The 14,937-nt window shown below is 41.5% G+C and overlaps 1 protein-coding gene across 3 annotated transcripts; it reads right to left on the reverse strand.

Moving 5' to 3' along the window:
• Positions 1-6,046: 6,046 nt before the first annotated feature.
• LOC133717464 (DNA topoisomerase 2-like) lies at positions 6,047-10,396 on the reverse strand. Of its 3 annotated transcripts, none has more exons than XM_062144178.1 (12): positions 9,926-10,396; positions 9,468-9,683; positions 9,273-9,389; positions 9,034-9,147; positions 8,390-8,905; positions 8,171-8,304; positions 7,723-8,080; positions 7,447-7,636; positions 7,293-7,342; positions 6,906-7,196; positions 6,771-6,828; positions 6,047-6,405 (listed from the first exon to the last, which is right to left on the reverse strand). In XM_062144178.1, exons 1-11 carry the CDS (start codon positions 10,301-10,303, stop codon positions 6,790-6,792), a joined length of 2,403 nt encoding a protein of 800 aa, XP_062000162.1. In that variant the 5' UTR covers positions 10,304-10,396; the 3' UTR covers positions 6,047-6,405; positions 6,771-6,789. The 3 variants fall into 3 exon arrangements, with proteins under 3 accessions (XP_062000162.1, XP_062000160.1, XP_062000161.1); XM_062144176.1 differs by having other exon boundaries at positions 6,047-6,411; XM_062144177.1 differs by having other exon boundaries at positions 6,047-6,494.
• Between the last annotated feature and the right edge of the window lie 4,541 nt (positions 10,397-14,937).

A 14,937-nucleotide genomic window follows, 5' to 3' on the forward strand; every position in this document is an offset into this window, starting at 1 on the left:
CATAAATAATCTGAAAACTGCATAAATCGGTGCTTAAGCGTTCGTCATGTGCAGCTGCCTACCCAAATACTCGTGGAGATTCAGGCGAGGCTTATCCAAATAACACAGAAGTGGGCGTTGTTTCTTCTAACGGCAGCCTTATCTTTTGTAACTCTTTGCTATTATTCATGTTAACATTTCTTTTAGTTGTCCGGATTGCTACAGAACCAGCTAGATCAGACACAGTGGAATGGTTTGAGTCGTGCTGGCTCTATGGATAGTTACAAGCGTTTGAAGCATACACACATGCTTCTCATCACTCAATATCCTAACATGTATCAATTAAGGAGCATATGCTGGATATCAAAATTACCAGCATCCTGGCCCTAGTCTTACAATCCAACAGGTTGTTTGTTCAGACCTTTTATCCTTTTTAGCTCTTTTCTTTGATGCATGCATGTTAACGGATCTTTTCTTGATTGATTCAGAACCAGCTAGACCAGACGCAGTGGAATGGTGGTAGTGGTGCTGGGTTTACGTTTATCCAGAACAACATGATGCGTCCACATCACCTTAACCTGTATCACGGAGGAGTAGGACAGCCTGGATATGTAAATTACCAGCAGCATGGTCTCTCCCCGCAACCTTGTGCTTACCAGCTGCCTTATCAGCAATATCAGACACAGTGGAATGTTGGCAGTGATGTGCGTCCACTTGGGCAGCTCACAGAAGCTCCTAACCTGCAGGCTGGATATGTAAATTACCAGCAGCATGGTCTCTACCCACAGGAGAAGAAGCTGTATCTATGTTTCGATGAGCGCAGTGACCAAAGCAATTGTTGTTACGTTCTCCGCACCATCAATTTGTCCGAGTTACTTGCATGCTCCTGTGAGTTTAGCAGCGATACTGATCGAAGAAATAACCAAGTGCAGCTATTGCACCTCCAAAGCCAAACCGGAATCTCAGTTGCGCCAGCGAGAAAGTTCCTTTCAGCTGGGATAGCGCGGTGGCGATAATCCCTTCGCGTATGGGTTGCTGTGCCTGCAGCTCCCGATTCTTCTTCGCTGGTGGCATGGCTGATGGCTCCACTACCACATAGGAAAACCGGATTTCTGCCAAGTGGAGATGTCTATAGTTTTGAACCCAAGTCTACGTTTTGGAAAAAGCATGATTGGAGTTTCCTGAAGGGGGAACCAGCCCTTGCTTTTTGAGGTGAACGGAAATCTCTATTGTCTCGCAGGTAGGCCCCTAGGTTATTCTCTTGATCGTCCCACTTTCGAGGTATACTATAGCAGTTCTGGTGAATGTGAGGCTCTGCCGGATCCTGCATTGTGAATTCCGAAATAGACAATGCGACTGCCGAACGAAGTGTTGCGAATTCCGAAACAGAAAATGCGACTGCCGAACAGAGTGTTGTGAATTCCGAAACAGAAAATGCGACTGCCGAACAGAGTGTTGTGAATTCCGAGACAAAAGAGACGACTTTTCTGGATAGTTTGAATCAAAATCAAGACGTATCTGAAGCTCACACACAAGATATTCCCCCTTCTGCATCACTGTTGATGTCATAATTTGGTTTGACAAATACTTTTGACTTTTCAACCCACTCCACGTATGACGCGTTGAAATGTCAAAGAGTCCACGTAGGACTCTGACCTTTCAACGCACTTAAACCTTTCATCGAGAAAGAAAAGATAACCATAGGATGGAAATAACCATGGCTAGTGAGATGCCTCACTTTGGTAATCCAAGTCTTCAACCTTGGATCGCCACTTCTCAAGTCTTGGACGGTCACCATATGATTGATTCACCATCTTGGATGGCAAGACAAAAGCATATCGTGACCTGACTATCAGGGAAACATAATCCAAAGGAATCAAGAGCCTCAACCCCCAAGAACAAGAGTTCGACCTCCAAGCTTAAAACTCTCGACCTCTAAGGATCATGACCACGAGCTCCAAGGCTAAAGCCTCGACCTCCAAGGCCACGCACATGCAATCGTCATGAAGAAACATGGAGCACCAATCAAGGAGAAATCTCACCAACCATGCCAAGTGTCAAGTTCCGACATAAGGCATGGCTCCTCGGCATGGCCACGAGCAATTCAAGGAAAATGGAAGCTCGGATGTGCGACACCTGTCTCTTGACCCTTCACCAACCGAATCAGACCACAACGTCGTGACACCTGTCACGTACCAACTCTGTCAGCCCCCCCATCCTTGGAGTGTCAGTAAGCAGAAAGTAGGGGTTGACACCCCGATTTTAGGGAAGAGCCCATACCTTTCCTCTCCACCTCAACTACTCCTTCCCCTATAAATATCAATCATTCACAAGTAGAAGGGGAGACTTCAGCTCTCTCTTCTCTCCCAACACTATGCCGAAATATCTATGCCATGAAGCTCTGCCAGTTGGAGGCCCAGCATCAGATGAAGGAAGTCTGAGAAGAGACCATCGACTTCACCTAACAGGCAGCTTGGAGGCCCAACATCAGATGAAGGAAGTCCGAGATGAGACCATCAGCTTCACCCAACAAGGAGCTAGGATGCCCAACATCAGGTGAAGGAAGTCCGAGACGAGACCATCAGCTTCACCCAACAAGGAGCTTGGATGCCCAACATCAGGTGAAGGAAGTCCGAGACGAGACCATCAGCTTCACCCAACAAGGAGCTTGGATGCCCAACATCAGGTGAAGGAAGTCCGAGACGAGACCATCAGCTTCACCCAACAAGGAGCTTGGATGCCCAACATCAGGTGAAGGAAGTCCGAGACGAGACCATCAGCTTCACCCAACAGGCAGCTTGGAGGCCCAACATCAGGTGAAGGAAGTCCGAGATAAGACCATCAGCTTCACCCAACAAGGAGCTTGGATGCCCAACATCAGGTGAAGGAAGTCCGAGACGAGACCATCAGCTTCACCCAACAAGGAGCTTGAATGCCCAACATCAGGTGAAGGAAGTCCGAAACGAGACCATCAGTTTCACCCAACATGGGAGGTTGGAAGCCCAAGACTAGGCACAAGACCATCGAGGCCATACCTTTAGTCACCCGAGGTAGAAGACCGAGGCTGCTTATGTTGTCAAACTAATTCAAGGGCGAGACAGGCCCATTTCAAGAAGGACGAGATAGGCCCACTTCAAGAAAACAACCCCACCACTTTACACTTGGATTTCAACGAAAGTCTCGTTGACTCGTTAATGCCGAAATTGGCATCAACAATCACCAACTGAAGATCCCGGTCAGAATGATCCTCCTCAGGTACCCCTACACTTTAATGAATCTTCTGGGTTAGAAAGTGTCGAACCTAGGAAATCACAAAGGGTTACCAAGGAAATTCCTAAGAAACAATATGAACCAGATATCAAAGCCAAAGCTAAATACCCTATAGCTAATTTTATGTCTAACCATAGGATTTTTGGGTTACATGCACTTGTTGTTGATCAATTATCTACTGTATCTATTCCTAGTAACGTGCAGGATGCATTGACGGATCCAAAATGGACAAAGGCGATGAATGAAGAATTGGAAGCTCTTCAAAAGAATGCAACATGGGAGCTAGTACCTATGCCGGTTGGAAAGAAGATTGTAGGGTGTCGTTGGGTATTTACTGTGAAGCTTAATGCAGATGGAACTATTAGTAGATACAAGGCGAGGTTGGTTGCCAAAGGATATACAGGATTGATTATGAGGAGACTTTTGCACCTGTGGCAAAGATTAATACTATCCGGATTCTAATCTCACCTGCAGCAAACAAAGATTGGCCCTTGCACCAGTTTGATGTGAAGAATGCGTTTCTTAATGGGAATTTGGAGGAAGAAGTGTACATGGATGTGCCCCCAGGTGTTAAGAATTACCCAAGTGACGTTGGCAAGGTGTGTAAATTGAAGAAGTCTTTGTATGGCCTGAAGCAGTCTCCAAGAGCTTGGTTTGGAAGATTTTCAAAGTCCATGAAAGCCTTTGGGTACAGACAGAGCAATTCTGACCATACCTTGTTTATCAAACGCAAGAATGGTAAGATTACAGCTCTTATTGTGTATGTTGATGACATGATTGTTACAGGGGATGATCCGAAAGAGATGAATGAATTGCAAAAGTATCTGTCAAAGGAGTTTGAAATGAAGGATCTGGGACAACTGAAGTATTTTCTGGGTATTGAAGTTGCAAGGTCTAAGAAGGGGATTTTGCTTTCACAAAGGAAGTATGTCCTTGATTTACTTGCTGAAACAAGGATGCTGGACTGTAGACCAATGGAGACACCCATTGAGATGAATCACAGACTTGCTATTTATCCTGATCAAGTTCCAACTGACAAAGGGAGGTATCAACGTCTTGTAGGAAGGTTGATTTATCTTTCACATACTAGACCTGATATTGCTTATGCTGTGAGTGTTGTTAGTCAATTTATGCATTGTCCTAGTGAAGAGCATATGGATGCAGTCTTTCGTATTTTGAAGTACTTGAAGATGGCGCCAGGTAAAGGGTTACTGTTTCAGAAAAAAGATGAATTGGAAGTTGTTGGGTACACTGATGCAGATTGGGCTGGCGATAAAACTGACAGACGTTCTACATCTGGGTACTTCGCTTTTGTTGGAGGGAACCTTGTCACTTGGCGTAGCAAAAAGCAGAAAGTTGTTGCCAGATCAAGTGCAGAAGCTGAGTTCCGAGGTATGGCACATGGAGTCTGTGAAATGTTGTGGATTCGTAATGTCTTGAAAGACCTGGGTTACAAGCTTAAAAAGCCTATGGATTTGCGTTGTGATAATACAGCTGCCATTGAGATTGCACATAATCCAGTTCAGCATGATAGAACAAAGCATGTGGAGGTTGACCGTCATTTTATTAAAGAAAATCTTGACAGAAAGGTTATTCGCTTTCCATTTGTAAACTCAGAGGAACAATTAGCTGATGTTCTTACTAAAGGAGTGTCCAGGAAGGTATTTGACAGCTCAGTTGACAAGTTGGGCATGATAGACATCTATGCACCAACTTGAGGGGGAGTGTAGAATCGCTGTAAATCTGTATGTAATTAGGATTTTATTTAATTAGGATATCCTGTAATTATGGAAAGATTGTTTCCTATTAGGGTTAGACTACTCCTTTGTACTTGTATATATACCCTCATTGTGGGATGAATAGAATTATCGAATTAACCCTGAATTGAAGTATTCTTTTCTACTATAGCAGTTCTGGTGAATGTGAGGCTCTGCCGGATCCTCCATTTTACGTACCGGAACTAGATCGCAACAAAAACTACAGCGGCCCTTCGCCTGGTCGTGAATTGTCTTATGCTATTGTTGGTACCAAGATCTTGATCTCGAGCAGGCACAACTATGAATCAATCCCTAACTTTCCCATTATGTGCTTTGATGTGAATGACAAGGAAAAGAAATGGAGAGAGATGATCGACTTCCTTGTTCGATGGTAAGCCCTTTCCCTTCGTCAGCAGGGCGGCTTTAGTCTTGGACTTGAACGATAGTACACATGATAAGGTCATGTTTTCCTTTCGTGAAAATCACGAGATATATGTCTCCCGATCAGTTGTGAATGATGATGGTAGTATATACAACTCTCAGGACTCTCCTCTGTGGTTTTTTACCTGGTTCTATACCTTCTTTGGTGACCTTGGTCCTTTAAATTCAAAGTCATACAGCTTTGTCGATCTAGGAAATCAAAGAGTTGGCTTTGTTGTGTGCGGGAACATGGTTACAATGGCAAGAGATGATACACCTTCTCTCCGGACGGTGCGTGTTGTTGTGTTAGTAATTGAATATGAAGTGACAAAATCAAGATATGTCTGGGGAAAGGTCCTGGCCACTCGCACCTTTGAATACAATTGCCATTCCGCCGGCATCCTATTCGTCGACTTGATTGGTAGCTGTGTTCTAACTCACTCCATCCATTGGTGATTCTTCCTCTCTCTTCAGTATTAATGTTAGTGAGTGCTATGTCAAACCAAGTATTACACTTGTTATTAGTAGACATGGTTGGTCCTTTAATTCCTTATAGCTCTTAAACTTATACTTGATCTAGCTAGCTGTAGCTCTTAAACTTGTACTCGGTAGCTCATATGGAAGAAATTGTGGACTACCCTTAACGATCAGGTGCAGCAACCAGATTGATTTCATCTTTATCAAATGACAGCTGAATGATGCGCCGCACACACGCAGTCGAGGTACTAGTAACTAGAGTTCACAGAAGCTTGTTAATATGTAAGGTATCAAGTACATTGAACCTGAAAAACATGGCGGAACCTATCAACAGGAATATTAACACAACGCACATGAATCCAGGATTAGATCTGAACTAAAAAGGTCAAATTGTCCAGCAAGTTCATGCTAATTCTATTTCCTATTAGCTCTAGTTAATTCCTCCACCACAGGCACAGGCATCTGATTGTTGTCGTAGTCTATGCACTGGTGCCACATCCATCTGCATCTGTGAAACCAAGTTAATTCACAACCGACTCGTAGGAGTAGAACAACATATGAATTGTGTTCTCTTTAACTAACCAGCTGAACCTGACACAATTTCAGTAAAGGGAAAACCTATTATGCAGCTTTCACTATAGCTAGATTCATACATTTGTAATCATAAGTTCGAATGTAACTAGACTCATACTGAGCACAGGATTTTTCAGAAGTTTCACAACGTATGTACTTGTACCATTTGCTGTTATTACTTTATCATTACTTGCAGCAATGCTGTAATGATAAAATGATCGAATCAACGTTATAACATGGGTTGTGTTGAAACTTTAAATGAAAAGGTTATGTAAATAATCCAAGATTAATTACCTGTTTCCACTGGAAGATGTTACCCTAGTTCCTCCAACAGCTTCTGCTTCTCCAGCTTCTGATATATTGATAAAACATATCAGACATGAAAGGTGAGAAAGTAAAACAACAAACTGAGACAATAAATACACATACATCAAGTTCCTGTTCAAGAGCAGCAAGCTCCTCCAACCACAATGTCCTCGGAGTTGAGCCTTCCAACTTTTTAATCTTCAGTTTGATCCTATCTATATCAGCCAATAATTCTTGCAACTTTTCTTGATAACTGTCTCTGTAGACAAACGTAGTAAGTGGCATGCTTTTTAAGTACGGATCAGTGCTAAGTTTATTGAAGTCGACCACTCCTCCATCTAAGACACCACGCATCAGTGCAACCTTGTTTTCCAAATTTGACAACTCCGATCTAAGGATAAGCAATAGTACTGTCTGCATGCAAAATAGTAATGCAGTTAACAGCTGTATCCTATTCAAAAAAGTTCCACAAATTTACATCTGCTTATTGATGACCATAAGTGAACTCACCTTTCTTTTCTCATAGAATTGGAGTCTTAGATGAAAAAATTCCTCAAGAACTGCAAAAATCAAATAGCAAACAGAAACTCTGGTTATATATTGTACCGCCAAGAATCAATTAAACCACCAAAAGCTAGCTACGTAACCCTACGTTAACCCATACTTTGTTCTGGAGTGTCATATCTCTTAATCTCGCCTATTGGATCAAACAGGTGCATGTCACTTATGCTTCTGCTACTTTTCAGTTTAAACTTCTTACACAAATCCTGTTCACTGGCTTCTGTCAAGTTCTTCACAGTATCAGACAAGTGGATGAGAATATCAACATCTATGTAGGAAAAATCTTCGTAATCCTGCAGCACATACATAATTTCCATTAGAAACTGAAGACCTGAACCACATTTTGAGGTATATGTGGTAAGATAGACCTAAGTATTACCTTAATCCAATGATCCTTGGTCTCACCATTCACTTCCGAGATAGAGTCAAGAAATTCCAAATAATCTTTAGTGCAAGTACCGATTGGCAGCTCTGTAATCCTGAGTGTTGACTCATCTTCTTTCTTTATGATCCCACAAGTACTGTAGCACACGCCAGAATCTGTAACAGTTTTCTCAATAGTTCCGGTAAAGCCTCTGTACCAAGGATCCATCGGCACCATTCTATCATCACTAATCAAACGCTTCACGTTTTCCACAATGTCTCTTGGGTTATAACTAGGGATGTAAGAGATCCACCCAGCAGGCCCAACACCTTCGCTACCATTAACAAGAACCGTTGGGATAATTGGTAAATACCTGTATAACAAAAACAGTCACCTCAGCTATCCACCAGGCGTGAATCTAAATGTGATATCTTTAATTTACAGACAGGGAATGTAAGTGTACCAAGTTGGCTCAATAGATTTGCCATCTTCATGCAAGTAGTCAAGAAGCCTGTCATCATCCTTTGGAAAAAGGAACCTTGTGATGGGAGAAAGTTGAGTAGAAAGATGAAGAACGCTTCCATGGATTTTGCTTCCCTATATATATGTGGAGTAGAAAATAAATGTAGACATAAAATCACAAAATAAAGTTGCATTGCATGATGAAATCTTGGTATCTCACCAATCGGCGGCTTCCAAATAGACCTCTTGGTAAAAGAAGATTAATGTTGTTGCTGCCAACATAAGCCTGGGCCATTTCAATGATTGTACTGTCAAGACTCTGCTCATCATGGTGGTACGCTGAGGGCTCACACACAAGACGAGCCGAGTGTTCAGCCACATAATTAGCAAAGTTGGCAACTATTTCTTCCTTGATAAAGTCGTCCCTCTTAAAAGAGCTGAATAGAACCTTTCTTTGATGAGGCTTCAAGCCATCAACCATTGACGGAATTGAGCGTTGTAGAACAGCAAGCATGGAAAAGGGTATAAGCTCCTTGTCAACAAAGTCACAATAAGTTACAAGTTTCTCCTCATGATCAAGATGCATACCAGACTGCAAACTTCCCACCTCAAACTTCTTGCTGAAAGCAAGCTCAATTGCCTCATCATCACGTTCATCAACCCAAACAAAATCTTTCTTCTGCATTAAAAGATTTTCAAAATAATCCTTCCCTTCATCAAAAACACATGCTACATCCTGCAAAGACAAGAAAGTGAAACAATATGACGCGGTTTCATCAGTTTGTTACTTACTGGAGCAAGTGAAAACAATATGAAGCATTTACATCAGTTTGTTACGTATTGGAACAAAGTGAAAACACACACCTTCTCAATGGCCCAGCCACTCGCATTGCCCCTCAAACTTTCCCTCCAAGCTTCATACTCTTGCAGGGAATAGAATACACGTTTTTCTTTCCCTTCCTCACTCTCTTTTGTTGCCTGTGCAGAGGCGCGAGCATATCACAATGATACTTGAGAAGAATCTCTTCCACTTATATCGAATTAGTTGCTAAGCAAGTGCATGTATACACTAGTCAATAACTCAAGTAAACCAACCAACCAACCTTGATGGTAAGAGGAGCTATAAGCTCAGCCAAAAATGACGGAAGCTTTAGCAATGATGGCCAGAACATATGAAGAAAATTGATCAACAACCCTTTGATGTAACTACCATAATGATCCTATCAAGCAACAAAACAAGTATAACTAAAACCGAATATCTAACCATGAAGAATGAACAATGAACCAACTTGTTAAACCTGTTCAGCAGTCATAATAATGACCCGGCCATATCTCAAAGATTCGGTACTGGTAAATTCTTCATCTAGCTCAAGTCCGAGAGTCTTCATAATCGTCTTGAAAATCGGATTATACATGACCTCGAAGAAGCCAGCTTCTCTCACGTTGAGCAATTCACCTACCAGTGGGTAAACACCGTACCTTTCCCAACCCTTCATGGAAACAACGCCGTTTAGCTGCGTAAGAGAAGCCAATCACCTGTTAATTATCCCTTAATTAATTAATTAACTGCACTAATTAGTTTTTTTTATATAAATTATATAGAGAATTAGTCGATGTTATTAGTTCTTCTGCGACAGTCAATCGCAACTAGGAACCCACCGCCCGGCCCTCCATTTAATTTTATTAATAAAAGAACTACACTAATTAGTTGATAATCTATTTAATTAACTAATTTAAGTAAGTCGTAAGTGCTTACTGCGAGACTTGAAGTTGACATTCCTTGTGTCAAAATCAAAGTACACTCTTGGGACTTGCGCCCTCCGGCGAATTCAGCTTCCTCTAGCCACGTCTCATCGCACTCCACCTCTTCCTCCGACAACGACTCGTCGCTGTCGACTTCGTGGATAAGCTCGTCGCCGTCATCGTCGTCGTCTTCTGGATTCTCAGCGTCGTCGTTCTCGTCAGCTTCTGCGATCTCGATGTCGTCGTTCTCATCGCCTGAGCCGCCGTTCTCCTCGTCGTGTTCGCCGTCTGAGGGGTCGTCGTCGTCGTCTGAGATTTGCATATCGAGGTCCGCGGCGATGTCGCCGTCGACTCCGGGGGCGGGGGCGTCCTCCGGGACCTCCACCGCCATGAAGAGGTGGTGATCGGAGCGCGGGAAGAGAGAGAGAGAAAGAAAGAGAGGGAATTATCGGTGATCTGAGAGGGTTTAGAAAAAGTGAAAATGATTGAAGGGAAAGAAGAAACTGGAAATGTTGGGCCAACTGTGTGAAAATTCAGAGTAAGCCCAATAGTTAAATATGTTTGCCCAATTCAAATTGAAAAGCCCGGTAGTACTTATGCTCATTGGTTTAGTCGGAACAAATTTAATGATCCGACCGCCAGATTACAAACTCACAATCATGAGACAGAATTGTTATGAAAATAATATTCGATAACAAGAAGTTTCATACCCAATCAAATGTAGGAGATGCCTGTTGCACTTCTAGAGTGTTTCGAGCTTAGAGCTTCGTAGTTAAAGCATCGCCAGGAATTCCAAACTTATAAGTTATAACCTAGCTAGTGTTGAAACCCTAAATTTTGAATTTTGAATAACAAGCTTCGTCACAACTATTTCGTTCATATATACAATCAGGGCCATCCCTTGGCCAAGGCAACTAAGGCAGTTGTCTTGGGTTCTAGGAGAGCTCGGATTTTTCCAATTCAACATATAAATATATAGTTTAACAACACTCCTGCACCCTCCTTTCAAAAAAAAAAAAAAAAAAGATAAGAAAGCTGATGAAAAGGAACTTGACAATATGAATAGTCTTCCTTGCAAACCTATGCCGCAAGTATGTCATCTATGCCACTTTAATCTTTGCCTAATATGATGTTAATAAAACCACTCTCTCTTCATACATCATACTCTCAAATTACACTCTTTATTAAGTTTTAAAGGTTTATTCAAAATTCGTCAAACGCCTTTTTTTAAAATCGGAACAGCCCCGCATACAATTAATTAAAGAATACTAGTTAAATAATAAATATACATGTGCATATATTATTAACACTACGTGCTATTCGAAAAGAACTAATTGATCAACAGCTTATCACCATTCTAAGATGCCGTCTCTTTCTCTTGCTCTTGCAAACCCTAGCGACGCCGTCACCGGTGTCGAGCACTTGGCGCATGATCTCGGTCGCGCTCCTTCCTTTCGCGATCTCCCAAAACGATCGCGTGTGTTGACCTCTCCTTTTTGTTGGTTTTCTGATGGGTACGGATCTGCCATGGCTAGGGCTGCACACAGATTGGGTTGGATCGGTTTTCACTCCAAACCGTCTCTATGCCAAAGTGAACGGTTTAGGCATTTTGGAAAACCGGTCATAAAAAAAAAAAAAAAACTAAATCCGACCCAATCCAATCCAATTAAAGATGGTTTGGTTTGGTCGGTTAGGCGGTTTTCACCTATATAATATTAACATGCTATTTATGAAAAAATTCATAGTAAAAATTCAATCTCGAGAATTGAAATTATGTTAAATTATCTAAATTTAAAATTCAATAATTAAAATCCAAAACATATAGTCCAAAACTAAAAGCTAAATTAGATTCAAAGTGATTCACTTATTTAATGACTTAGTCATCAATACTAGCTTAATATGATAGTATTAAAGGTCAAAGAATGAGAGATTGAGAGATCAGAGATGTGATATGAAAGGATAAAAAAAAATTGTAGCGATTATATACTAAGGTTTTAGGCCTTTGAGCCTTGAATTCAATATGATAGTATATCATTTGAGAATAAAGTTATAACTGAAGATTTAGAACTTACTTAGAACAAACCGGACAAATGAATATATATTTATTATGTGTATATATATATAAAAAAAACTTTTTCTCTTATGTTTCAAACATACCGGTCGGTTCGGATTCCGCGGTTTAAGCACAAGAGAAACCAAACCAACCCAGTTCATAAATGGTTTGGTTCGGTATTGAACCAATTTTCAATTTTTAAAGTTAAAAAACCTTAACCAAACCATATTTATCGGTTGGTTTTGGCCGGTTTGGTCGGTTTGTACCATGTTTTGCCCACCCCTAGCCATGGCAGATCTCCTTTGGCTTCCTTTTGGCTGGCAAGGACGGCCACGAAGAGGGCGGCTGAAGGGTGGTCTTCGGTTCGGATGGGGCGGAACTCAGATGGACTGGTTGAGGTGGATAGTGGCGCTATGGATGCTACTGGCGGCGCAGACGCTGTTGGCGGCGGAGGTACATATCTGGCTAGGTTTGGCGGTCTGCATCGCTTGGGTGCCCAAATCAGGTGCTTGCAGATGGGTGCCCAGATCAGGAGATGGCTTCTCCCAGATGTCTACAGGGATTTGGATTTGGGATCCAGGAGGTTTGCTAGATATTCTTTTCCATGTCACAGTTGTTACTTGTTTGGGTGTGCTGTTCTTAATTGCTGGTAGAGTGATGATCTCTATATTCTATGAAGAGCCTCGATGTAATCACACTGTGAGTACCACAATTGCATGCCTTGGCGAGCAGTGTGGTGAAAGCGGGGACGAGTCTAGAGTTGATTGGTTTGCCGATTTTTTGCATTCCCAAATAGCAAATTCTGACTGCTGGGTCTACAATTCCCAAGATCATGACAATGGTTCTGTTGTTGGTAATTATCTTGTGGATAATGAAGATTTACCTTTAGAATTTGCTAGTGCTTCTAGAAAAGTTTCAGAATTGAGCCTTATTGTACAAGAACAACTTATTGATATAGTACATCTTCTAGTTTGTTCTACTTTAGTCTTCAGACCTAGGCATTTTTGGCATTTGTATGCTCCTCATTGGGATGCCCTCTTAAGCGATTTCAATCGCTAATTCAACGAACTTTTCTTTAAAAAAAAAAAAACCTACGTGTTAATCGAAACAACTGGAATATTGGTGAGGCCGAAAGAGACTAAACAAATAAATTTGATCAATGAAGTTGACTAAGAATGTGGGGATCGAATGAGGGACCCCTCATCGTTCACATCAGCTTAATCATAATTTTTATATACCAAGTGATGAATCATTAACAATAATGCCATGCATGATTTACGTACAGCATGAGGTCATGGACTCATGGCCTGATTGGCCTCTCGTGTGGACCGTGAATTAACAATAATCATTGACAATATAATGCGCGCTTATTCTTTTTTTATTTTATTTTTTCTAACTAGTTGGTGACATTAATTGAGGCATCTTTGAGAAATTTTGCACTAAATAATTTGGTGTAATAATGCGATTGAGATTGAGAAATTAGCTAACTGAGAAATGAGGCAGGTTAATTACAAAGCTATATTACGCTTAATTATGAAGCTATTGGAATATTCTTGAACCTAATTCCCAATATTGTATAGCCAATATTGAAAGAGTGAGACGTTAAAACTTGCGCCCTCCGGCGAATTCAGCTTCCTCTAGCCACGTCTCATCGGACTCCACCTCTTCCTCCGACAACGACTCGTCGTTGTCGACTTCGTGGATGAGCTCGGCGCCGTCGTCGTCGTCGTTCTCGTCAGCTTCTGTGATCTCGATGTCGTCGTTCTCATCGCCTGAGCCGCCGTTCTCGTCGTCGTATATATTCGCCGTCTGAGGTGTCGTCGTCGTCGTCTGAGACTTGCATATCGAGGTCTGCGGCGATGTCGCCGTCGACTCCCGGAGCGGGGGGGTCCTCCGGGACCTCCACCGCCATGAAGAGGTGGTGATCGGAGCGCGGGAAGAGAAAGAGAGAAAGAGAGGGAATTATCGGTGATCTGAGAGGGTTTAGAAAAAGTGAAAATGATTGAAGGGAAAGAAGAAACTGGAAATATTGGGCCAACTGTGTGAAAATTCAGAGTAAGCCCAATAGTTAAATATGTTTACCCAATCCATATTGAAAAGCCCGGTAGTACTTATGCACATTGGTCTGGTCGGAACAAATTTAATGATCCGACCGCCAGATTACAAACTCACAATTATGAGACAGAATTGTTATGAAAATAATATTTGATGACAAGAAGTTTCATACCCAACTTCCAGAGTGTTTCGAGCTTAGAGCTTCGTAGTTGAAGCATCGCCAGGAATTCCAAACTTATAACCTAGTGTTGAAACCCTGAGGTTTGAATTTTGAATAACAAACTCTGATCTATGTTATTAGGCATAGTTGAAAAACTAAATGATAATAAATTGGTACCCAAATTAACTATAAACTTTTAATTTCGTGTCACACGGTGAAATCCCGCGCCGTCCAACAAGCATACCCACCTTGTTCCTTGTTCCTTGTTCTCGAGAATTGACCAGCTCTCAAGCTCTCTTGATGTGGCAAAGGCCGTCGGAATTGAAGTATCACTAGGGCATCCAGTTGATACTATATTTAAATGTTTTGTCTCTTAGTGAGGAGATACTTTGAACTAAAATTTTGTTCTTTATGCTCCACATATAGTCATATACGAAACTTGTAAACTTTTATATGGAGATGGAATGGACTAATATTAATAAAATATTGAGGTAAACTTTTATATAGAGATGGAATGGACTAATATTAATAAAATATTGAGGTAAAAGCCTCAAGTGTCAACACTAAATCGTGCTCTACGGATTTAGTGATAAACTCTAAATTACTGAAATATTGGTGAGCTAGAAAGAGACTGAACAAATAATAAAATAGAGAGAAACCAAATTACAACAAACTAGTACCCAAATTAACTTGAAAATTTTAATTTCGTGTAATCAACCGCCATCGAGGAAGTGGGTATGGTTCGTCCACCACCTTT

Source organism: Rosa rugosa, chromosome 6 (genome assembly GCF_958449725.1).
Source record: "Rosa rugosa chromosome 6, drRosRugo1.1, whole genome shotgun sequence".
NCBI lineage: Eukaryota > Viridiplantae > Streptophyta > Magnoliopsida > Rosales > Rosaceae > Rosa > Rosa rugosa.

What these genes read in the sequence shown, in the direction of transcription:
- LOC133717464 (XM_062144178.1), bottom strand. Translation starts at nt 10,303, where the DNA reads ATGGCGGTGGAGGTCCCGGAGGACGCCCCCGCCCCCGGAGTCGACGGC. An exon ending in TTATTATGACTGCTGAACAG is followed by an intron (nt 9,390 to 9,467) that starts GTTTAACAAGTT and finishes GTTGCTTGATAG; the next exon opens with GATCATTATGGTAGTTACAT. An exon ending in CTCTTGAACAGGAACTTGAT is followed by an intron (nt 6,829 to 6,905) that starts GTATGTGTATTT and finishes TCAATATATCAG; the next exon opens with AAGCTGGAGAAGCAGAAGCT.